Source organism: Salmo salar, chromosome ssa09 (assembly GCF_905237065.1).
Source record: "Salmo salar chromosome ssa09, Ssal_v3.1, whole genome shotgun sequence".
Lineage (NCBI taxonomy): Eukaryota > Metazoa > Chordata > Actinopteri > Salmoniformes > Salmonidae > Salmo > Salmo salar.
In genome coordinates this window covers 39217473-39241797 of record NC_059450.1, presented here as the reverse complement: position 1 = coordinate 39241797, position 24325 = coordinate 39217473, and the positions used below count along the sequence as shown (strand labels likewise).

Genomic DNA, 24325 nt, shown 5'->3' with positions numbered 1-24325 from the left:
AGAGACAGAATCCAATGAAAGACTTGTAGATGCTAGTATTCCTCCGTGACTACAAGTATCCTAACCACAACAAGAACCACTAAAATATAGAAATTAAATTCAACTATTTGACTGGTAACATGAAGCACACATTTCCAGAATGTCATTCTACTTATATGAGTCACAAGGTAAACCATCAAGCCTATCCTGGGTTTAAGTGACAAACAAAGTCACATGTCAAGCTCCCTCCTCACTGTCATAACACACACAGACACACAAGCACACACTTATCACGCACGCACAAACACACACACACTGTCATAAAACAGTAAATCAGTGGAAGAGTGCTTGGTAATGTGAGAGGAAATGGACACTATGGGAAAAGCGTGACTGCAGAGTGAAAGTTCAAACTGAAAGAGAAGCACTTTCCATCATAAATTCATCCTCGCTAATGTCATAGGAATTTTGTTACATTCAGAATCAATATTGAAAATGGGATCTTTCAGGCACCCACCAGGGGATCTATTGTAATCTATTCAGAATGGCATTGCTTATCAGACGAGAAAGGTTTAGATGAGATATGATAAACTGATTGACAGATGATCTGATAAGAATTGAGATTTGAATCCATCATACAGTAGCAGTAGGTTACAGTAGAGCAGGGTTTCCCAAACACTGTCCCGGGGCCCCCTGGGTGCACGTTTTAGTTTTTGCCCTAGCATTACACAGCTGATTCAAATAAAAATAACCCTGGTGTAGATGGCTGAACTGGAGAGAGAGGCCTATATCATGACTTGGCTTATTCTATAGGTCTATATATATGTACAGAGAGAGAGAGAGAGAGAGAGAGAGAGGGAGAGAAATAGAGAGAGAGAGGGAGAGAGAGAGAGAGAGAGAGAGAGAGGGAGAGAAATAGAGAGAGAGGGAGAGAGAGAGCGAGAGAGAGAGAGAGACAAAGAGAGACAAAGAGAGACAAAGAGAGAGAGAGAGAGAGAGAGAGAGAGCTGGAGAGAGCTGGAGAGAGACATGGTGGAGCTCAGGGAGCTAGTCCACACAATCCAGGCAGAACAAACCCACAAAACAGACCAGCATAACAACACCCCCCAACAAGACCCGGAGGGCAGACACCCTCCCAGACCTGCAAGACCCCCTCCCAAAGGACCTGCACCGAGAGAACCCACGCCTGGACAAAAGGTTTCAATGTAATAGTGAAGGTGTAAACTTGGCAGTAGAAAACCTAAACAGTATATTTGACCTTTCCGGTTCCCTATCAAATAAAAAAATATCAAGCTGACAACCTAAGAAAATTAACAACAATGTGAAATGGTTTAATGAAGAATGAAAAAACCTAAGAAAGAAATTGAGAAACCTGTCCAACCAAAAACATAGAGACCCTGAAAACCTGAGCAAACGCCTTCACTATGGTGAATCACTAAAACAATACAGAAATACACTAGGGAAAAAGAAGGAACAGCACGTCAAAAATCAGCTCAATGTAATTGAAGAATCCATAGAATCTAACCACTTCTGGGAAAATTGGAAAACTCTAGACAAACAACAACATGAAGAGTTATCTATCCAAAGTGGAGATGTATGGATAAACCACTTCTCCAATCGTTTTGGCTCTATGTTACGTGAATTAAGTTATCAATGTTCTTAAACCGAACTTCAATTAAACTACTCAGTCTGACCCCCAGAGGGTATAAGATTCTGGTTGAATGAAGCTGACGGATACCCAGCCTACAAGGGTCAAAACGTTTATTTATGAGAGCTCTGAAATCCTTATAATGTACAAAGCCTTTTATATTAGCACACACACACACACACACACACACACACACACACACACACACACACACACACACACACACACACACACACACACACACACACACACACACACACACACACACACACACACACACACACACACACACCAGTAGAGAACTCCACCCAGCTTTAGGCGGCTGTATTTTTCCACAGTACCCAGACCACCTGTCTCCTTATCTTTTGCCAGCCTAGCTGTTCCCAGGCCGTTGTTTTTCTCCCTAACTTAAGGAGGCTTCTTCTCCTGGTCTTATCAACTCTGCCCTGCTCATTTTTTGAAGTGGTTACAGTGTCTTACTCACACACAGTATTGGAATATAGTTTTTAACCCATTATTATAGCCTTATTTCCAATACATTTCAACAGGTTATAGGGTTTCTGAGTGAAATAATTTAGTCAAACCTTTAATCATATAATTTCCATTACACTCTATAACAAAGAACAAACAGCAAAAACATATATATGAACAAATACAAATCTTAGAATCAACTATTAAAGACTACCAGAACCCACTGGATTCTCCAATTATATTTAATGAACTACAGGACAAAATACAAACCCTCCAACCCAAAAAGGCCTGTGGGGTTGATGGTATTCTCAATGAAATGATAAAATATACAGACCACAAATCCCAATTGGCTATACTTAAACTCTTTAACATCATCCTCAGCTCTGGCATCTTCCCCAATATTTGGAACCAAGGACTGATCACCCCAATCCACAAAAGTGGAGACAAATTTGACCCCAAAAGCTACCGGGGGATATGTGTCAACAGCAACCTTGGGAAAATCCTCTGCATTATCATTAACAGCAGACTCGTACATTTCCTCAGCGAAAACAATGTACTGAGTAAACTTCAAATTGTCTTTTTACCAAATTACCGTACGACAGACCACGTATTCACCCTGCACACCCTAATTGACAAAAAAACAAATACACCAAAACAAAGGCAAAGTCTTCTCATGCTTTGTTGATTTCAAAAAAGCTTTCGACTCAATTTGGCATGAGGTTCTGCTATACAAATTGATGGAAAGTGGTGTTGGGGGAAAAACACACAACATTATAAAATCCATGTACACAAACAACATGTGTGCAGTTGAAATTGGCAAAAAACACACACATTTCTTTCCAAAGGGCCGGGGTGTGAGACAGAGATGCAGCTTAAGCCCCACCCTCTTCAACATATATATCAACGAATTGGCGAGGACACTAGAACAGTCTGCAGCACCCGGCCTTACCCTACTCAAATCTGAAGTCAATTGTCTACTGTTTGCTGATGATCTGGTGCTTCTGTCCCCAACCAAGGAGGGCCTACAGCAGCACCTAGATCTTCTGCACAGATTCTGTCAGTCCTGGGCCCTAACAGTAAATCAGCAAGACAAAAATAATGGTGTTCCAAAAAAGGTCCAGTTGCCAGGACCACGAATACAAATTCCATCTAGACACCATTGCCATAGAGTACACAAACAACTATACATACTGTATCTCAGCCTAAACATCAGCGCCACAGGTAACTACCACAAAGCTGTGAACGATCTGAGAGACAAGGCAAGAACGGCCTTCTATACCATCAAAAGGAACATAAAATTTGACATACCAGTTAGGATCTGGCTAAAAATACTTAAATCAGTTATAGAACCCTTTATGGTTGTGAGGTCTGGTGTCCACTCACCAACCAAGAATTCACAAAATGGGACAAACATAAAACATTTACAACATAAAACACCAAATAATGCATGCAGAGCAGAATTACGCCGATACCCGCTAATTATCAAAATCCAGAAAAGAGGAGTATATTCTACAACCACCGTAAAGGAAGCGACTCCCAAACCTATAACAAAGCCATCACCTACAGAGAAATTAACCTGGAGAACAGCCCCTTAAGCAAGCTGGTCCTGGGGCTCTGTTAACAAACACAAACAGACCCCACAGAGCCTCAGGATAGCAACACAATTAGACCCAACCAAATCATGAGAAAACAAAAAGATAAAAGGAAAGAATTTACAAAAAAACTGAGCAAACTAGAATGGGGTGGCAGGTAGCCTAGTGGTTAGAGTGTTGGACTTGTAACAGGAAGGTTTCAAGATGAAATCCCCAAGCTGACAAGGTAAAAATCTGTTGTTCTGCCCCTGAACAAGGCAGTTAACCCACTGTTTCTAGGCTGTCATTGAAAATAAGAATTTGTTCTTAACTGATTTGCCTAGTTAAATAAAGGTAAAATTAATGGCAGAATACCTGACCACTGTGACTGACCCAAACTTAAGAAAATCTTTGCTTTGACTATGTACGGACTCAGTGTACGGACTCAGTGAGCATAGCCTTGCTAAGGCTGCCGTAGGCAGACCTGGCTCTCAAGAGAAGACACTGCACACTGCCCACAAAATGAGGTGGAAACTGAGCTGCACTTCCTAACCTCCTGCCAAATGTATGACCATATTAGAGAGACATATTTCCCTCAGATTACACAGACCCACAAAGAATTAGAAAATAAATCAAATTTTGATAAACTCCCATATCTATTTGGTGAAATACCACAGTGTGCTATTACAGCAGCAAGATTTATGGCCTGTTGCCACAAGAAAAGGGCAACCAGTGAAGAACAATCACCATTGTAAATACAACCTATATATATTCTGTGTATTTATTTTCCCTTTTGTACTTTAACTATTTGCACATCATTACAACACTGTATATAGACCAAATATGACATTTGAAATGTCTTTATTATTTTTGAACTTTTGTGAGTGTAATGTTTACTGTTAATTAAGGCTCTGCATCTGTCCTCGGCTCCTAGATCTTAGTGCCGCTTTTGATACCATCGATCACCACATTCTTTTGGAGAGATTGGAAACCCAAATTGGTCTACATGGACAAGTTCTGGCCTGGTTTAGATCTTATCTGTTGGAAAGATATCAGTTTGTCTCTGTGAATGGTTTGTCCTCTGACAAATCAATTGTAAATTTCGGTGTTCCTCAAGGTTCCGTTTTAGGACCACTATTGTTTTCACTATATATTTTACCTCTTGGGGATGTCATTCGAAAACATAATGTTAAATTTCACTGCTATGCGGACGACACACAGCTGTACATTTCAATGAAACATGGTGAAGCCCCAAAATTGCCCTCGCTAGAAGCCTGTGTTTCAGACATAAAGAAGTGGATGGCTGCAAACTTTCTACTTTTAAACTCGGACAAAACAGAGATGCTTGTTCTAGGTCCCAAGAAACAAAGAGATCTTCTGTTGAATCTGACAATTAATCTGGATGGTTGTACAGTCGTCTCAAATAAAACTGTGAAGGACCTCGGCGTTACTCTGGACCCTGATCTCTCATTTGAAGGACATATCAAGACTGTTTCAAGGACAGCTTTTTTCCATCTACGTAACATTGCAAAAATCAGAAACTTTCTGTCCAAAAATGACGCAGAAAAATTAATCCATGCTTTTGTTACTTCTAGGCTGGACTACTGCAATGCTCTACTTTCCGGCTACCCGGATAAAGCACTAAATAAACTTCAGTTAGTGCTAAATACGGCTGCTAGAATCCTGACTAGAACCAAAAAATGTGATCATATTACTCCAGTGCTAGCCTCCCTACACTGGCTTCCTGTTAAGGCAAGGGCTGATTTCAAGGTTTTACTGCTAACCTACAAAGCATTACATGGGCTTGCTCCTACCTATCTTTCCGATTTGGTCCTGCCGTACATACCTACACGTACGCTACGGTCACAAGACGCAGGCCTCCTAATTGTCCCTAGAATTTCTAAGCAAACGGCTGGAGGTAGGGCTTTCTCCTATAGAGCTCCATTTTTATGGAATGGTCTGCCTACCAATGTGAGAGACGCAGACTCAGTCTCAACCTTTAAGTCTTTACTGAAGACTTATCTCTTCAGTAGGTCCTATGATTAAGTATAGTCTGGCCCAGGAGTGTGAAGGTGAACGGAAAGGCTGGAGCAACGAACCGCCCTTGCTGTCTCTGCCTTGCCGGTTCCCCTCTTTCCACTGGGATTCTCTGCCTCTAACCCTTTTACAGGGGCTGAGTCACTGGCTTACTGGTGTTCTTCCATGCCGTCCATGGGAGGGGTGCGTCACTTGAGTGGGTTGAGTCACTGACGTGGTCTTCCTGTCTGGGTTGGCGCCCCCCCTTGGGTTGTGCCATGGCGGAGATCGTTGTGGGCTATACTCGGCCTTGTCTTAGGACGGTAAGTTGGTGGTTGGAGACATCCCTCTAGTGGTGTGGGGGCTGTGCTTTGGCAAAGTGGGTGGGGTTATATCCTGCCTGTTTGGCACTGTCCGGGGTATCATCGGATGGGGCCACAGTGTCTTCTGATCCCTCCTGTCTCAGCCTCCAGTATTTATGCTGCAGTAGTTTATGTGTCGGGGGCTAGGGTCAGTCTGTTACATCTGGAGTATTTCTCTTGTCTTATCCGGTGTCCTGTGTGAATTTAAATATGCTCTCTCTAATTCTCTCTTTCTCTCTTTCTGTCTTTCTCTCGGAGGACCTGAGCCCTAGGACCATGCCTCAGGACTACCTGGTATGATGACTCCTTGCTGTCCCCAGTCCACCTGGCCGTGCTGCTGCTCCAGTTTCAACTGTTCTGCCTGCGGCTATGGAACCCTGACCTGTTCACCGGACGTGCTTGTTGCACCCTCGACAACTACTATGATTATTATTATTTGACCATGCTGGTCATTTATGAACATTTTAACATTTTAACATCTTGACCATGTTCTGTTATAATATCCACCCTGCACAGCCAGAAGAGGACTGGCCACCCCTCATAGCCTGGTTCCTCTCTAGGTTTCTTCCTAGGTTTTTGGCCTTTCTAGGGAGTTTTTCCTAGGGAGTTTTTCCTAGCCACCGTGCTTCTTTCACATGCTTTGCTTGCTGTTTGGGGTTTTAGGCTGGGTTTCTGTACAGCACTTTGAGATATCAGCTGATGTACGAAGGGCTATATAAAAATAAATTTGATTTGATTTGATTAATTTACTGCAATGTCTCCCATGCCAATAAAGCCCCATAAATTGAAATTGAAATGTAATTGATAGATAGATAGATAGATAGATAGATAGATAGATAGATAGATAGATAGATAGATAGATAGATAGATAGATAGATAGATAGATAGATAGATAGATAGATAGATAGATAGATAGATAGATAGATAGATAGATAGATAGATAGATAGATAGATAGATAGATAGATAGATAGATAGATAGATAGATAGATAGATAGATAGATAGATAGATAGATAGATAGATAGATAGATAGATAGATAGATAGATAGGAGGGGGGAGAGAGGAAGAGAGAGAAAGAGAGAGAACATGAGAGAAATATATATACAGTACCAGTCAAAGGTTGGGACACACCTACTCATTCAAGGGAGGGAGAGAGACAGAGAGAGACAGAGAGAGGGAGAAAGAGACAGAGAGAGAAACGGACGGACGGGGCGGCGGACGGACGGATTGACGGACGAGACGGAGACGGACGGACGGACGGACGAGACGAGACGGACGGACGGACAGACAGACAGACAGACAGACAGACAGACAGACAGACAGACAGACAGACAGACAGACAGACAGACAGACAGACAGACAGACAGACAGACAGACAGACAGACAGACAGAATGTGAGAGACTTGCTTTGGCAATGTTAACATATGTTTCCCATGCCAATAAAGCCCTTAAATTGAAATTGAATTGAGAGAGAGAGAGAGAGAGAGAGAGAGAGAGAGAGAGAGGGAGAAAGAGAGAGAGAGAGAGAGAGAGAGGGAGAAAGAGAGAAAGAGAGAGAGACAGTGAGAGAGAGAGAGAGAGAGAGAGAGAGAGAGAGAGAGAGAGAGAGAGAGAGAGAGAGAGAGAGAGAGAGAGGGGGGAGAGAGAGAAAGAGAGAGGGAGAAAGAGAGAGAGAGAGAGAGAGAGAGAGAGAGAGAGAGAGAGAGAGAGAGAGAGAGAGAGAGAGAGAGAGGGGTGAAGTGTGTGTATAACATGAATAATGAGGAATAGGCCTCCGTAGTGACTTAATGGCCAGCTACATGACTTCCAAAGTTTTGAATCCACACTTTGATCAGACAGAACAAAAGACCAATCTCTAGATAGACAGCCCAATGTGCTGTGTTACCTAAAGCTTCTGAGCCAGTAAAACCTGGCTGCTTAATATACAGCAAGAAAACATGGTACGCCCTAACACTTTCTATTAAGCGCATAATCTGTAACGCATTATGAACACAGTCATGATGACGATGATTAGGTCTGACCCCTTTTAGTCGACTGGTCGATTGTTTGTTCAATAGGCTGTCGGTAGACCAAGATGTCGCGCAGTATATTTTATGGTTCTACCTCTTGGCAGAGACCATGCTATTCCTTTCTCCTCATCTTGACTGTTCGGATCACATTGACTCAGTAAGACATACTGCAGGCCCACTGTGGCATGCTCAGAAACTGAGCAACACAGGGATCTCTGCCCTGAGTCATATTTACTCTTTCTGTCTGAGTCTCTTCTGGTTCAGATGTTGTTGTGACAACCCAACATGTTGTTGTGACAACCCACTGGTTCCAATGTTGTTGTGACAACCCAATATACTCATCTTCAGCACAGTTGTCACAATTAAAATAACTCTACAGGACTGATACTGAATTCCACAAACAACTCAGTAACTACCGTCACACAATCCAAACAAATGATGAAAAATATATCTCCAAATGTTACGAGCCTACCATGACCTCAATCAAACTGTAGTTTCCATATGTACATAAGGTACCTAAAACCTCTGACATTATAAGTGATTAAAACAGATTCAATGTAACGGAGCCTCTCCGAATCATTATGATTGATCTCAGTTCACACATGAAATGAAATGCCACTGTCCATAGAGAGGCTATAAGACTGGCAGTTACAGACATTACACCCAGATCAGGTTAATATTCAGGATAGAAATATTACCATAGTGATAAAATGGTTGTATATCAGTGATTATAGCGTTGTAATAACATGATCTCATAATCTCAGCTCCTATACCGAAATGGAAGCTGTGGGTGTCATAATGGCCCATCATAGGCTACACATGTCTTATAAAGTGTTGTGAGAGAAGCACAAGGAGAAAAATAAAAGTCATATCCTCTTACCTTTGTCAAGTGGGAATTGATCCATTTAGTAAAAGTTCTCTTCTGTACTGCTTCTTGCTCATCTGTAATAAAAGTGGAACAGAACATTGTCATGATGTCACAGAACATTGTCATGATGTCACAGAACATTGTCATGATGTCACAGAACATTGTCATGATGTCACAGAACATTGTCATGACGTCACACAGACACCGCTTAGTCCGCTTACGCCCACTGCTGCCTCCCCTGTTTCATACTACAGTATATTCTCTGTTCCCAATGCTTCATGTAGCCTGTTAAATTAAGTGCATTCACAATATTTATGTGAATATTTAATCGAGTAGTGAGTAGTGTCCATTACAATAGCAGACCTCTGATCTCCCCAGCCCCAGACCTCACGGTGTCAAAGGTAGGCAGGGTTATGGGACAGATGAAGGGAGGAAGAGAGGAAGGGAGAAAGAGATGAAGGGAGGAAGAGAGGAAGGGAAGAAGAAAGGAAAATATGCAGTGGAGAATTCTTCAACACAACTAGACTCTGAGTGGACAAAACATTAGGAACACCTGCTCTTTTCATGACATAGACTAACTAACTGAATCCAGGTGAAAGCTATGATCCTTATTGATGTCATTGGTTAAATCCACTTCAATCGGTGTAGATGAAGGGGGGAGACAGGTTCAAGAACTGCAACGCTGCTGGGTTTTTCACGCTCAACAGTTTCCCGTGTGTATCAAGAATGGTCCACCACTCAAAGGACATCCAGCCAACTTGACACAACTGTGGGAAGCATTGGAGTCAACATGGGCCAGCATCCCTATGGAAGACTTTCGACACCTTGTAGAGTCCATGCCCGATGAATTGAGGCAGTTCTGAGGGCAAAGGGGTTGCAACTCAATATTAGGAAGGTGTTCTTAATGTTTTTGACACTCATTGTAGTTCAAGACCTAACAGATCAAGAACAGGACGTGTGAAGAAATGACCAAAGACGCACTTAAACTTCACAATAATACTGTCATTTGCCTTACAGTTAAAAACGGTATATACATAGAATCTAATCACGCGCAATAGATATTGACAGGAGTTTGCTTGCATCATAACACTATGAGGTCATAATCAGAAGAGATTTCTATTCTTGCAGACTCACTGCTCAGTGCCCAATCCACCAATAACGACATGCGTGGCCTTTCAGGTCACCCCCAACCAAGCCCTTTATGGAGGGGGATAATAACTGCAGGCAGACTCTGTGTCTCATGCATAATGCATTTCTGCTTTCACACAAAACAAAACATCTGATTTGGTGGATCCAACTTCTGTCGCTGTCATAGAAAAGAAGGGTGACATAGATAGATACAGTGACATGTCTGCCGGTAGGTTGAACAACACTGGACACACACAGTGGCCATTTTTTTTTTTTGTTCGCACTTGAAATATACTGCCTGGTCACTTGCTGCAGGAGAACAGGGCCAGACTAACACACTATCATGCATCTGGTTCATGCGTCTAGTTCACCTACATATAAGCCACAATCCAAGGCAGGTTTCCTTGTTGTTTTCTATCTAAATCCTGAGAGAACGGAATGCAGCGATTATCTATATAAAACGCTGCTGCCGGCCTACTTACCACGGAGATACTGAAAGAATCCCGTCACCAAGTTAAGAGAAGAGGTCTTTTTGACAGTTACATCCTTATAGTGAGCCATTCTCCAGTCACATGCTCGCCACCTCCCTCCCTATGCCCTTCACATTGTGAGCTTGTTGTGAGCCTCTGTCTGTCTGTCCATCTGTCTGTCTTTCTGAGCACAGGATGACAGTCCATCCACAGTGGAAAAAGAAAAAGAGGAAAGAGGGGGAACCACAGCTGTTCCTTTCCCTTTTATTTCAGACAGGAAGCAGAACAGATCTGGGCAGCCTCAGCCTGGATGGTCGCTTGTTTCCCGGTGACAACACAGAGCTGAGCTGCTGGGGGTTAGCTGCAGGAACGCAGCCTCAATCCCTTCCTACTCCCCGACACACACACACACACACACACACACACACCCCTAACACACACCCCGACCCCACATACACACACACACACACACACACACACACACACACACACACACACACACACACACACACACACACACACACACACACACACACACACACACACACCAGAGCAGGCAGTGGAAACCCCTCAGATATTTACGATATTTCCCATCATCCCATCCTTCCCTCCTCTTCCTGTTATTCTCCCATGATCCAGAGGACAGGAGCCACGCTTGTGTTGTGTGGATGTCATGTGTAATGCATGTGATGTGTGCACAGCCCTGCCTCCTCTACACTGCCAGCCTCCCTGCCTCCTAGTAGCCCCGCCTCCCTGCCTCCCAGTAACCCTGCCTCCCAGTAGCCCCGCCTCCCTCTAGCAGCAGCATCCATTCCAGACAGGAGCAGGAGGGATTAGCCTGGAGCACTGTTCAACCAATCAGGGAGGCAGTGATGTCACAGGCTGCCTTTGCTGCATTATCCCCCATTTAAGCAGGGAGGGTGTGAGTATGCATGCGTGTGTGTCTGCATGTGTGTGTGTGTGTGTGTGTGTGTGTGTGTGTGTGTGTGTGTGTGTGTGTGTGTGTGTGTGTGTGTGTGTGTGTGTGTGTGTGTGTGTGTGTGTGTGTGTGTGTGTGTGTGTGCGTGCGTGCGTGCAGGAGGGTGTGTGTGTGTGTGTGTGTACTGGAAGGGTGTGTGTGTGTGATTGTGTACTGTATGTGTGTGTTTGTTTGTGTGCTTGTTTGTATGTGTGTGTGTGTGTGTGTATGGGGCAACAGAATAGCATCAACAACATGCTACAATACCCCAGCATGGGGCAACAGAATATTATTAACAACATGCTACAATACCCCAGCATGGGGCAACAGAATAGCACCAACAACATGCTACAATACCCCAGCATGGGGCAACAGAATATTATTAACAACATGCTACAATACCCCAGCATGGGGCAACAGAATAGCATCAACAACATGCTACAATACCCCAGCATGGGGCAACAGAATAGTATTAACAACATGCTACAATACCCCAGTATGGGGCAACAGAATATTATTAACAACATGCTACAATACCCCAGTATGGGTCAACAGAATATTATTAACAACATGCTACAATACCCCAGCATGAGGCAACAGAATAGCATCAACAACATGCTACAATACCCCAGCATGTGGCAACAGAATAGCATCAACAACATGCTATAATGCCCCAGCATGGGGCAACAGAATAGCATCAACAACATGCTACAATACCCCAGCATGGGGCAACAGAATAGCATCAACAACATGCTACAATACCCCAGCATGGGGCAACAGAATATTATTAACAACATGCTACAATACCCCAGTATGGGGCAACAGTAAATCGTTGATTTCATTGCAGGTAGATGGCATCCGCCACCTGCTCTCTGACTATCAGGGCTACTGTGGTAGATACAGTACCTTGGGGTTCCCCTTGGGATTCCCCCACAGGCAATCAAGTAAATGAATTGTCTCTGTTGTGAACTTCTAAATCAGTGTAGTGTGTATGTGAGTGTGTATATAGTGTGTATATACAGTCTTGTGAGTGTGCATAGAGTCAGTGCATGATAGGGTAAGTGCAGATTATCTGGATGAATTGTCTCTATTGTACTGTAAACCTCTAAATGAATTGCTTCTGTTGTAAACCTCTAAATTAATTGTTTCTGTTGTAAACCTCTAAATGAATTGCTTCTGTTGTAAACCTCTAAATGAATTGTTTCTGTTGTAAACCTCTAAATGAATTGTTTCTGTTGTAAACCTCTAAATGAGTCCTCTGCTTTTCGGTCATATCGACTGTTTTGATTGCTGTCACGCATCACAAGTTCAGACTAATCAATTATTATTAAACTTTCACATTTCATGTTATCTAATATTATTGTGATCCATTTCATTACATTGTGATCCAGCAGTACTGATTCCACAATGAATTTCCCTAAGGGGACAATAACGTTTGAATTGATTGAATTGTAGTGGTATTTGATAGCTTCTCCCTGAATTAATCTGAATAGAGTTCCTGTCTCCCTCTCCCCGACGCCCACTTTATGACACAGCTGGAGAAGTCTCAATCAGCCAATATATTGTCTGACTGACGGTGGAGAGTGAGAGATGCACTGGGACAGAAAGCAGTGACTAGACAACTTACATCTGAGTGCCTTCAATACTCACTAACTTGTCTTTATACAGTAGCTTCACAATACTATGGACAGTGTGTATTACAAAGCTTAAAGGCTATAGATTGGATGGAACATAGAAGTGTCTGTATTAAAACATCCTCAAGATGCTGCTAAAATACTGTTACGAAACTGCTTAACTAGCCCTCTAATATTGTTGCACTCGCTAAGTCTAGGGGTCTTAGTCATAGTTAACTGTTCTTTAAACTGATTTAAGATGTGCATCTACGTATGTGAGAAATCAGCCTAGGTGCCAATTTGTAACACAACAAAATGTGATGCACTGTATGTACCCAGGAGACAGATACCTTACCTTAAGTCCAGGGCCAGCTCAGTCTTGACCTCTTGGTCGGCCAGTCCAAGGATTATTATTTCTTCAATTGGTGACTAAATCAATATGTACAAAAAATAAAAATACAAAAAGGTATGCTCAAACAAAAGGCCACCAAACAAAACCAGTGTCACGAATTCCGCCGAAGTCGGTCCCTCTCCTTGTTCGGGCGGCGTTCGGCGGTCGACGTCGCAGGCCTTCTAGCCACCGCCGATCCACTTTTCATTTTCCATTTGTTTTGTCTTAGTCTTACACACCTGGTTTCACTCACCCAATTACCTGTTTATTATTTAACCCTCTGTTCCCCATGTTTGTTTGTGAGTGATTGTTTGTTGTATTGTGGTCCGTATTGTGGGCTTGGTAATTCTCTTGTATTTTGATGACTTTGAGTAAAGTTACTTTTATTTACTCATCTCTGCTGTCCTGCGCCTGACTCCTCTGCACCAGCTACACATAGATCCTTACAGAATCACTCACCCCATATGGAGTCAGCAGGAGCAGATGCCCTCCCAGTTACAACGTCTGGGCACAGCTATGGATCGCGTGCTGCAGACGATGGATCATTGGGAGAGAGGAGGGGGTTTTCCAGCGCCTCCACCAGCCCCACTACAACAGGTCCCACTGTCCACCACTCTTCCACCTGGTTCCAGCGGGATTCGACTCGCGCTCCCGAGGGAGTATGATGGAACGGCTGCCAGATGCAAGGGGTTTCTACTACAGCTGGAGCTCTACCTGGCGACCGTCCACCCGGCTCCTTCGGGGCGTGAGAGTGTGTCCGTCCTCGTCTCCTGCCTCTCAGGCAAAGTCCTGGAGTTCGCCAACGCCGTGTGGAGTGAAGGAGACGTGGCGTTGGACCATTACGCAGAGTTCACCCGCCGCTTTCGGGCAGTGTTCGACCACCCGCCTGAGGGTCGAGCGGCGGGTGAACGTCTGTTCCACCTGAGGCAGGGGACGAGGAGCACGCAGGATTTCGCCTTGGACTTCCGGACCCTGGCCGCCAGTGCGGGATGGAACGACAGGGCCCTCATCGATCACTACAGGTGCAGTCTGCGCAAGGATGTCCGTCGCGAGGTGGCCTGCCGAGACACCACCCTCACATTGGACCAGCTGGTGACATGTCCATCTGGCTGGACAACCTGCTGACTGCCCACGGACATCCGGATCGGGACCTGTCAGGTCCATCCCCAGCACCTCTGCTCCGACGCCCATGGAGCTGGGAGGTGCTGCACTTAGGGCGACCGGAGGAGGGGCCATTCCCTGCACCATCTGTGGCCGCAGAGGGCACACTGCTGGTCAGTGCTGGGGGGGGTTCCTCAGGGAGTCGAGGCAGCAGGCAGGGCACTATCGTGTCACCCCAGGTGAGTTGGCACCAGGCTCACCCAGAGCCCCCTGTTGCTCACATGTATGTGTTTATTTCATTTCCTGAGTTTTCCCCGCATTCCCAGCATAAGGCGCTCATAGATTCAGGCGCAGCTGGGAATTTTATTGACCATTCATTGGACATCGAGGGGGCCCCGGCGTATGCTGTTCGAGCCATCCTGGACTCGAGGCGTCGGGCGAGGGGCCTTCAGTACCTCATGGAGTGGGAGGGGTATGGTCCGGAGGAGAGATGCTGGATGCCGGTGGAGGACGTCTTGGACCCTTTGTTGCTCTGGGATTTCCACCGTCTCCACCCGGATCGCCCTGCGCCTTGTCCTCCGGGTCGTCCCCGAGGTCGGTGTCGGCATGCTGCTGGAGCCGCCGTCAAGGGGGGGGTACTGTCACAACTTCCACCGAAGTCGGTCCCTCTCCTTGTTCGGGCGGCGTTCGGTGGTCGACGGTGCCGGCCTTCTAGCCACCGCCGATCCACTTTTCATTTTCCATTTGTTTTGTCTTAGTCTTACACACCTGGTTTCACTCACCCAATGACCTGTTTATTATTTAACCCTCTGTTCCCCATGTTTGTTTGTGAGTGATTGTTTGTTGTATTGTGGTCCGTATTGTGGGCTTGGTAATTCTCTTGTATTTTGATGACTTTGAGTAAAGTTCCTTTTATTTACTCATCTCTGCTGTTCTGTGCCTGACTCCTCTGCACCAGCTACACATAGATCCTTACAACCAGTAGCCTGCCAGCTGGGACCCTGACTGACGATCCCCTTAATGGGCAGCAACTGATGTGCTTATCAAACACCTGGACAAGTTTGCTGCTGCCCCTGGGGGAATGGAGTGTGAAATTGGTAGTGGGATGTAGTGTGCTGTCTAGACTACCTAGACTATTCCATAACAATACTTACAATAATCCGTACTAAATGCTTTACAATGTAATTCCAATGTAAGTCCAAATTGACTAATATAACTTGCTCATCCTATGAGTTAGCAAGACAGCACAACTATATCTGGTACTAGGCTATAACACTATCCCTTTCCTGAATAAAACAATTGCATTAATATCATCTAGTACTTGATAGCTTGTCATATTCAGCACAGAAAGCCCTTTATTTGGGGCTCCCGAGTGGCGCAGTGGTCTAAGGCACTGGATCTCAGTGCAAGAGGCGTCACTACAGACACCCTGGTTTGAATCCAGGCTGTATCACAACCGGCCGTGATTTGGAATCCAATAGGGCGGCGCACAATTGGCCCAGTGTTGTCCGGGTTTGGCCAGTGTAGGCTGTCATTGTAAATAAGAATTTGTTCTTAACTGACAGGCCTAGTTAAATAAAAAATGTCATTATTATTTCAGGACCACAGCAGCTATTCTTCTAAAAGCCTTTTCTTGCAGGCTATTAATATACTAGAGTGTGTCATCATTCCATCACTATTGTACTGGACCTTGTTAATCAGGCAGTAAAAAAATACATGGTTTAATTATTTCAAAAAGGTAAAAGGACTTATATATCTAAAGTACATGCATTGCATGTTGCTGGTAGTGAGGGGGAAAAACCTCATACAGTCTCCCTGAATACACTGTGCACTCACCTAGTGTATTCAGGAGCTATCCTGAACTCAGAGAGGAAGGAGTTATGATATTTCTGTATACAATATAGTCTCATTTCAGGGGAATTAATAGGCTTATACTGTATAGGCCTATTCTAAGCCATGACTTCATTTACTGGGTATACCAGGGCACTATAGTGCTACCATTTTGGTCGTATGTGCTCCTAAATATTTTGGTGTACTACCTGGAATTCATCTTTGGGAGCACCAGCACTCTTAGAAAACAAATCACCCAGATAATAATTGTTGTAATGATTACTTTGCTGTGAAGTAGCATCTGAGTTCCAAAGAGAATACACTGAGCTCAGATTTGTGACCATCATGCACAATTACTATAGGGAAAACAGCTTGCTTTTCTCAAACTGTTCAAATGGTGTGACTCATATTACCAGCTAACCGTTATTTTCCTTTCTAAGGCGTATTGGCGAGACCGAATTTTACGTTCATAAAACATGTCACGTGCCGTTCTAAAACTAGTCACGAGCCGCTTACCTTGTTCAGTCATGTTACAGCATAAACTAGCTAGCTAACACAGATGAAAGTTAACACAGATGAAAGTTATCATAACGTTTGTGGTAACTCTAACAGTAGTATGCAAACATTTGGTGGCACAGAAAGAAAGGAAAAGGGAGAGCTTCTTCAGGACATGAAGTAGCTAGGATTCATATAGGCCCAATCTAAGCTACAGTGAACAAAAGTATAAACTCAACATGCAACTATTTCAAAGATTTTACATTTTACATTTACATTTTTAGTCATTTAGCAGACACTCTTATCCAGAGCGACTTACAGTAGTGAATGCATACATTTCATACATTTTTTTTCCTGTGCTGGCCCCCCGTGGGAATCGAACCCACAAGCCTGGCGATGCGAACACCATGCTCTACCAACTGAGCTACAGGGAAGGCCATTTTACTGAGTTACAGTTCATATGAAGAAATCAGTCAATTGAAAAAATTGATTAGGCCATAATCTATGGATTTCACATGACTGGGAATACAGACATGATTCTGTCAGTCACAGATACCTTTGCAAAAAAGGTAGGGGAGTGGATCAGAAAACCAGTCAGTATCTGGTGTGATCACCATTTGCCTCATGCAGCGTGACACATCTCCTTTGCATAGAGTTGATCAGGCTGTTGATTGTAGCCTGTGGTATGTCTGTCCCACTCCTCTTCAATGGCTGTGCAAAGTTTCTGGATAATGGCGGGAAGTAGAACACACTGTCGTGCATGTCAATCCAGAGCATTCCAAACATGCTCAATGGGTGACATGGCTGGTGAGTATGCAGGCTATGGAAGAACTTGGACATTTTCAGCTTCCAGGAATTGTGTACAGATCCTTGCGACATGGGGCTGTGCATTATCATGCTGAAACATGAGGGGATGGCGGCGAATGAATGGCACGACAATGGGCCTCAGGATCTCGTCACATTATCTTTGTGCATTCAAATTGCCATCAATGAAATGCAATTGTGTTCGTTATCCGTAGCTCATGCCTGCCCATACCATAACCCTACCATCACCATGGGGAACTCTATTCACAACACTGACATCAGCAAACCGCTCGCCCACACAATGCCATACACTCTGTCTGCCATCTGCCCGGTACAGTTGAAACCAAGATTCATCCGTGAAGAGCACACTTCTCCAGCATGCCAGTGGCCATGGAAGGTGAGCATTTTCCCACTGAAGTCGGTATCGACGCCGAACTGCAATCAGGTCAAGACCCTGGTGAGGACGACGAGCACGCAAAACTTCAGAAATCTGTGAGATTGTGTTGTGTGACAAAACTGCACATTTTAGAGTAGCCTTTTATTGCCCCCAGCACAAGGTGCACCTATGTAATTATCATGCTGTTTAATCACTAGGATTAAATGTCAGGAATTGTGAAAAACTAAGTTTAAATGTATTTGGCTAAGCTGTATGTAAACTTCCGACTTCAACTGTATATTATCTGATTCATGTGGTATTTAGTTTCCTGACACAAAAACAAGCCAGTTGATCAGAATATATCATGGAGTTTTAGAAATTGCTGTCAGGTGGATGGAATATCTTGGCCAAAGAGAAATGCTCACTAACAGGGAAAGAAACAAATGTGTGCAGAACATTTGAGAGAAATAAGCTTTTTGTGCGTATGGATTTTTTTCAATTTCAGCTCATGAAACATGGGACCAACACTTTACATGTGGAGTTTATATATTTTTTTCAGTGTACATCTCAATTCTTACAAATATTTCTGGTGCTCCTTAACCCTGAATTGTAATTGCTGGCAATTCTTATCATTAATACCGCAAATATTTTTGATTGAGCCCTGTATAGACATCACTAACACCTGGCCTTGTTCTCTCCAGTTAATATCTTCATTCAATTTAGTTGGACATACGGTAGGTAAGTACTACAACAGAGATGTAGCCTAAGTGGGCATTGAAGAGGATAAACCCAGGAACAAACACAACCACCAATTGTACCATCAACCCCAGAGCAGAAGTAATCTAAATGAGTGATTTCATTTTTAAAGTGATCTTAGATCATGATGATACCTTTGGCAATGAGTGTCCTGTAGTGTACTGCCCTACAAAGGCAAAACGCAGTAACTTTAGTCAAAGTCTTTGATCTGTTGTAATGGCCATATACAGTTGAAGTCAGAAGTTTACATACACTTAGGTTGGAGTCATTAAAACTCGTTTTTCAACCACTCCACAAATTTCTTGTTAACAAACTATAGTTTTGGCAAGTCGGTTAGGACATCTACTTTGTGCATGACACAATTAATTGTAATTTTTCAAACAATTGTTTACAGACAGATTATTTCACTTATAATTCACTGTATCACAATTCCAGTGGGTCAGAAGTTTACATACACTAAGTTGACTGTACCTTTAAACAGCTTGGAAAATTCCAGAAAATTATGTCATGGCTTTAGAATCTTCTGATAGGCTAATTGACATAATTTGAGTCAATTGGAGGTGTACCTGTTGATGTGTTTCAAGGCCTACCTTCAAACTCAGTGCCTCTTTGCTTGACATCATGGGAACATCAAAAGAAATAAACCAAGACCTCAGTAAAAAATGATAGACCTCCACAAGTCTGGTTCATCCTTGGGAGCAATTTCCATTCGCCTGAAGGTACCACGTTCATCTGTACAAACAATAGTACACAAGTATAAACACCATGGGACCACACAGCCATCATAGCGCTCAGGAAGGAGACGCGTTCTTTGGTGCGAAAAGTGCAAATCAATCCCAGAACAACAGCAAAGGACCTTGTGAAGATGCTGGAGGAAACAGGTACAAAAGTATCTATATCCACAGTAAAACGAGTCCTATAGCAACATAACCTGAAAGGCCGCTCAGCAAGGAAAAAGCCACTGCTCCAAAACTGCCATAAAAAAGCCAGACCACGGTTTGCATCTGCACATAGGGACAAAGATCGTACTTTTTGGAGAAATGCCCTCTGGTCTGATGAAACAAAAATAGAACTGTTTGGCCATAATGACCATCGTTATGTTTGGCGGAAGAAGGGGGAGGCTTGCAAGCCGAAGAACACCATCCCAACTGTGAAGCACGGGGGGGGGCAGCATCATGTTGTGTGGATGCTTTGCTACAGGAGGGACTGGTGCACTTCACAAAATAGATGGCATCATGAGGAAGGAAAATTATGTGGATATATTGAAGCAACATCTCAAGACATCAGTCAGGAAGTTAAAGCTTGGTCGCAAATGGGTCTTCCAAATGGACAATGACCCCAAGCATACTTACAAAGTTGTGGACAAATGGCTTAAGGACAACAAAGTCAAGGTATTGGAGAGGCCATCACAAAGCCCTGACCTCAATCCTATAGAAAATGTTTGGGCAGAACTGAAAAAGCGTGTGCGAGCAAGGAGGCCTACAAACTTGACTCAATTACACCAGCTCTGACAGGAGAAATGGGCCAAAATTCACCCAACTTATTGTGGGAAGCTTGTGAAAGGCTACCCGAAACGTTTGACCCAAGTTAAACAATTTAAAGGCAATGCTACCAAATACTGATTGAGTGTATGTAAACTTCTGGCCCACTGGGAATGTGATGAAAGAAATAAAAGCTGAAGTAAATCATTCTCTCTACTATTATTCTGACATAAAATAAAGTGGTGATCCTAACTGCCCTAAAACAGGGAATTTTTACTAGGATTAAATGTCAGGAATTGTGAAAAAATGTGTTTAAATGTATTTGGCTAAGCTGTATGTAAGCTTCCGACTTCAACTGTATATTATCTGATTCATGTGGCATTTAGTTTCCTGACACAAAAACAAGCCAGTTGATCAGAATATATCATGGAGTTTTAGAAATTGCTGTCTGTCTAGACAGAAAAAGGCTGTGAAGTCAGATCACCAGGGACCACTGTTGAAGCCCACTCCCTCTGTTGCTCCCTTTAACTGAGAGCAACAGAACTTTGTAGTTCTGACAAGAATAGAATAATGATATAGGGTTAGAGGGCTTGAACCGATTCAGCACTTGGACTTCAGCAAGTTAAGTTTGATAAGACAACATCTGAACTTACACAGGAAACAGGGACATACAGACAGACAGACAGACAGACAGACAGACAGACAGACAGACAGACAGACAGACAGACAGACAGACAGACAGACAGACAGACAGACAGACAGACAGACAGACAGACAGACAGACAGTGTCAGCAGCAGCTGCCAGTACAGTAGGTGCACTCAGGGCACAGATCACAGACACTATGATCTACAACTAACAGTTTACAGACCGATATAATCTCATGGCTGGAGACTGAGAATAATCACCACTCTCTTACAGGTACAGAGGAGGCGTGAGCCTACGTATCCTGCCTATAGCCTGCAAAACTTTCCTCATAAATGAACATTAATGTAACAGAAGACATGCCTGTTCAGAAAAGGCAACAGAGTTCTATATATATGACATACACATGTCAGTGCCACTTCACACATCCTCAGAGCAAACTGCATATGTGTTTGTGCTAATGCTGATCGTGACGGACCAGAATGAGGTCTGATGGGTTCTCTCTCTATGCCTATCACTGTGCTTCCTGTGAGGGAGGGTAGTGATCACACGCGACATGCCAACCACAAACCGTTCCCCGGAAGTGTTTCTTCATAACCTCCTCAGACCAGACACACCATCACTAGCTATAAAAGCGGAAACCACAATGACTCAGTCATTCTGAAACCGAGAGCATCTGGGCCGTGTCGGCCTGGGCTAGTCATGCACACCATTCTCCTCTCCCATCTCTCCTGGCAGTAAAAGTCAGTGATAACATGAGAACATCAGAGGAGACTGGGTGTCACCTTCACCCTCCTTATAAAGTGGAGGATCTGTTGGCCTGGGTGGATTATATGGTGCTCTAGTCTAACCTAATGCAATGATTCTGCTAAATGTTTGGATTACATTAAATGGGAAGCACTATGAAGGTTCAATTGAAATACTAATTCATTAACCATTCAAAAACATGTTTCAGGTGAAGGCAGGCAGCCTCTCTTAGTGTGTAAATGGAACGCAGTATCAATGTCTGAGTATAAATGTTTCACAAAGGCAAGTGACAGAGAATTTATGTTGACACAGGAAGCACTAACTTTTAAACCATGACTGAAGCTGGGCAGACTAGAGGATAAATCCTGGTATTACTTCACATGGTGCTGTAGCGTTGTAGCCTACAGTATCTGGATAATATGTGTGAAATGCTTGATAATGTATGTGATATCATGAACAGAGAAGTATATTTTCTGAGTGATTTAAATATTGACTGGCTCTCATCAAGCTGCCCACTCAAGAAACTGTAACCAGTGCCTGCAACCTGATTCAGGTTGTCAGTCAAACCTACCAGGGTATTTACAAACAGCACAAGAATAAAATCATTAACATGTATTGATTACATCTTTACTAATGCTGCAGAAATTTGCTTTAAAGCAGTATTCAAATCCATAGGATGTAGTGATCGCAATATAGTAGCCATATCTAGGAAAACCAAAGTTCCAAAGGCTGGGCCTAATATAGTATATAAGAGGTCATACAATACGTTTTGTAGTGATTCATATGTTGATGATGTAAAGAATATTTGCTGGTCTGTGGTGTGTAATGAGGAGCAACCAGATGCTGCACTTGACACATTTATGAAATTGCTTATTCCAGTTACTAATAAGCACACACCCATTATGAAAATGACTGTAAAAACTGTTAAATCCCCTTGGATTGATGAGGAATTGAACATTTGTATGGTTGAGATGGATGAGGCAAAGATCTGGCAGCCTAACTGATTGGCAAACGTACTGCAAATTAAGAAATCATGTGAGTAAACTAAATAAAAATGTAAATAAATTACACAATGAAACAAAAACAAATGATATAAAGAATGATAGTAAAAAGCTTTGGAGCACCTTAAATGACATTTTGGGAAAAAAAGGCAAACTCGGCTCCATTCATTGAATGAGATGGCTCAACCATCACAAACCCCACTGATATTGACAACTACTTTAATGACTTTTTCATTGGCAAGATAAGCAAACTTAGGGATGACATGCCAGCAACAAACACTGACACTACACATCCAAGTATATCTGACCAAATTATGAAAGACAAGAATTGTACTTTTGAATTCCGTAAAGTCAGTGTGGAAAAGGTGAAATAGGTATTGTTGTCTATCAACAATGACAAGCCACCGGGGTCTGACAATCTGGATGGAAAATTACTGACGATAATAGCGGACGATTATGCCACTCCTATTTGCCACATCTTTAATTTAAGCCTAGTAGAAAGTGTGTGACCTCAGGCCTGGAGGGAAGCTAAAGTCATTTCGCTACCCAAGAATAGTACAGCCCCCTTTACTGGCTCAAATAGCTGAAAAAATGGTGTTTGACCAGATACAATGCTATTTCACAGTAAACAAATTGACAACAGACTTTCAGCATGCTTATAGGGAAGGACACTCAACAAGCACAGTACTTAAACAAATTACTGATGATTGGCTGAGAGAAATTGATGATAAAATGATTGTGGGGGCTGTCTGTTAGACTTCAGTGCAGCTTTTGACATGATCAATTATAGTCTGCTGCTGGAAAAACGTATGTGTTATGGCTTTACACCACCTGCAGTAATGTGGATAAAGAGTTACTTGTCTAACAGAACACAGAGGGTGTTCTTTAATGGACGCCTCTAAAACATAATCCAGGTAGAATCAGGAATTCCCCAGGGTAGCTGTTTAGGCCCCTTACTTTTTTCAATCTTTACTAACGACATGCTTTGAGTAAAGCCAGTGTGTCTATGTATGTTGATGACTCAACATTATACATGTCAGCTACTACAAAAACTAAAATTACTGTAACACTTAACAAAGGGCTGCAGTTCGTTTCGGAATGGGTAGCAAGGAATATATTAGTCCTAAATATTTCCAAAACTAAAAGCATTGTATTTGGGACAAATCATTCACTAAACCCTAAACCTCAATTACATCTCGTAATGAATAATGTGGAAGTTGAGGTGACTAAACTGCTTGGCGTAACCCTGGATTGTAAACTCTCATGGTCAAAACATATTGATACAACAGTAGCTAAGAGTCTGTCCATAATAAAGCGCTGCTCTGCCTTCTTAACAACACTATCAACAAGGCAGGTCCTACAGGCCCTAGTTTTGTCACACATAGACTACTGTTCAGTCGTGTGGTCAGTTGCCACAAAGAGGGATTTAGAAAAATTGCAGTTGGCTCAGAACAGGGCAGCACGGCTGGCCCTTAAAAGTACACAAAGAGCTAAGAGAGATTGACTTCATCACTACTTGTTTTTGTGAGAGGTGTTGAATGCTGATATACCGAGCTGAATGTACCGAGCTGTCTGTTTAAATTACTTGCACACAGCTATGCATTCCCCACC

General features: G+C 43.2%; 1 protein-coding gene and 1 non-coding gene across 2 annotated transcripts in view; both read right to left on the bottom strand.

The window, feature by feature from the left end:
• The window catches only part of syne1b (spectrin repeat containing, nuclear envelope 1b), a 137535-nt gene extending 126584 nt beyond the window's left edge, over positions 1-10951 (bottom strand). The window contains exons 1-2 of the mRNA XM_045723662.1: positions 10531-10951; positions 8933-8994 (exon numbers count right to left, since the gene is read on the bottom strand). Coding sequence (XP_045579618.1) covers positions 8933-8994; positions 10531-10609 — 141 coding nt within the window. The 5' untranslated portion in view covers positions 10610-10951. The remainder of the gene's footprint in view (positions 1-8932; positions 8995-10530) is intronic.
• A 6316-nt stretch (positions 10952-17267) lies between these two features.
• On the bottom strand, positions 17268-17343 carry trnaa-cgc (transfer RNA alanine (anticodon CGC)). Its single transcript has one exon. It is a non-coding gene; the product is annotated as a tRNA-Ala (tRNA).
• Between the last annotated feature and the right edge of the window lie 6982 nt (positions 17344-24325).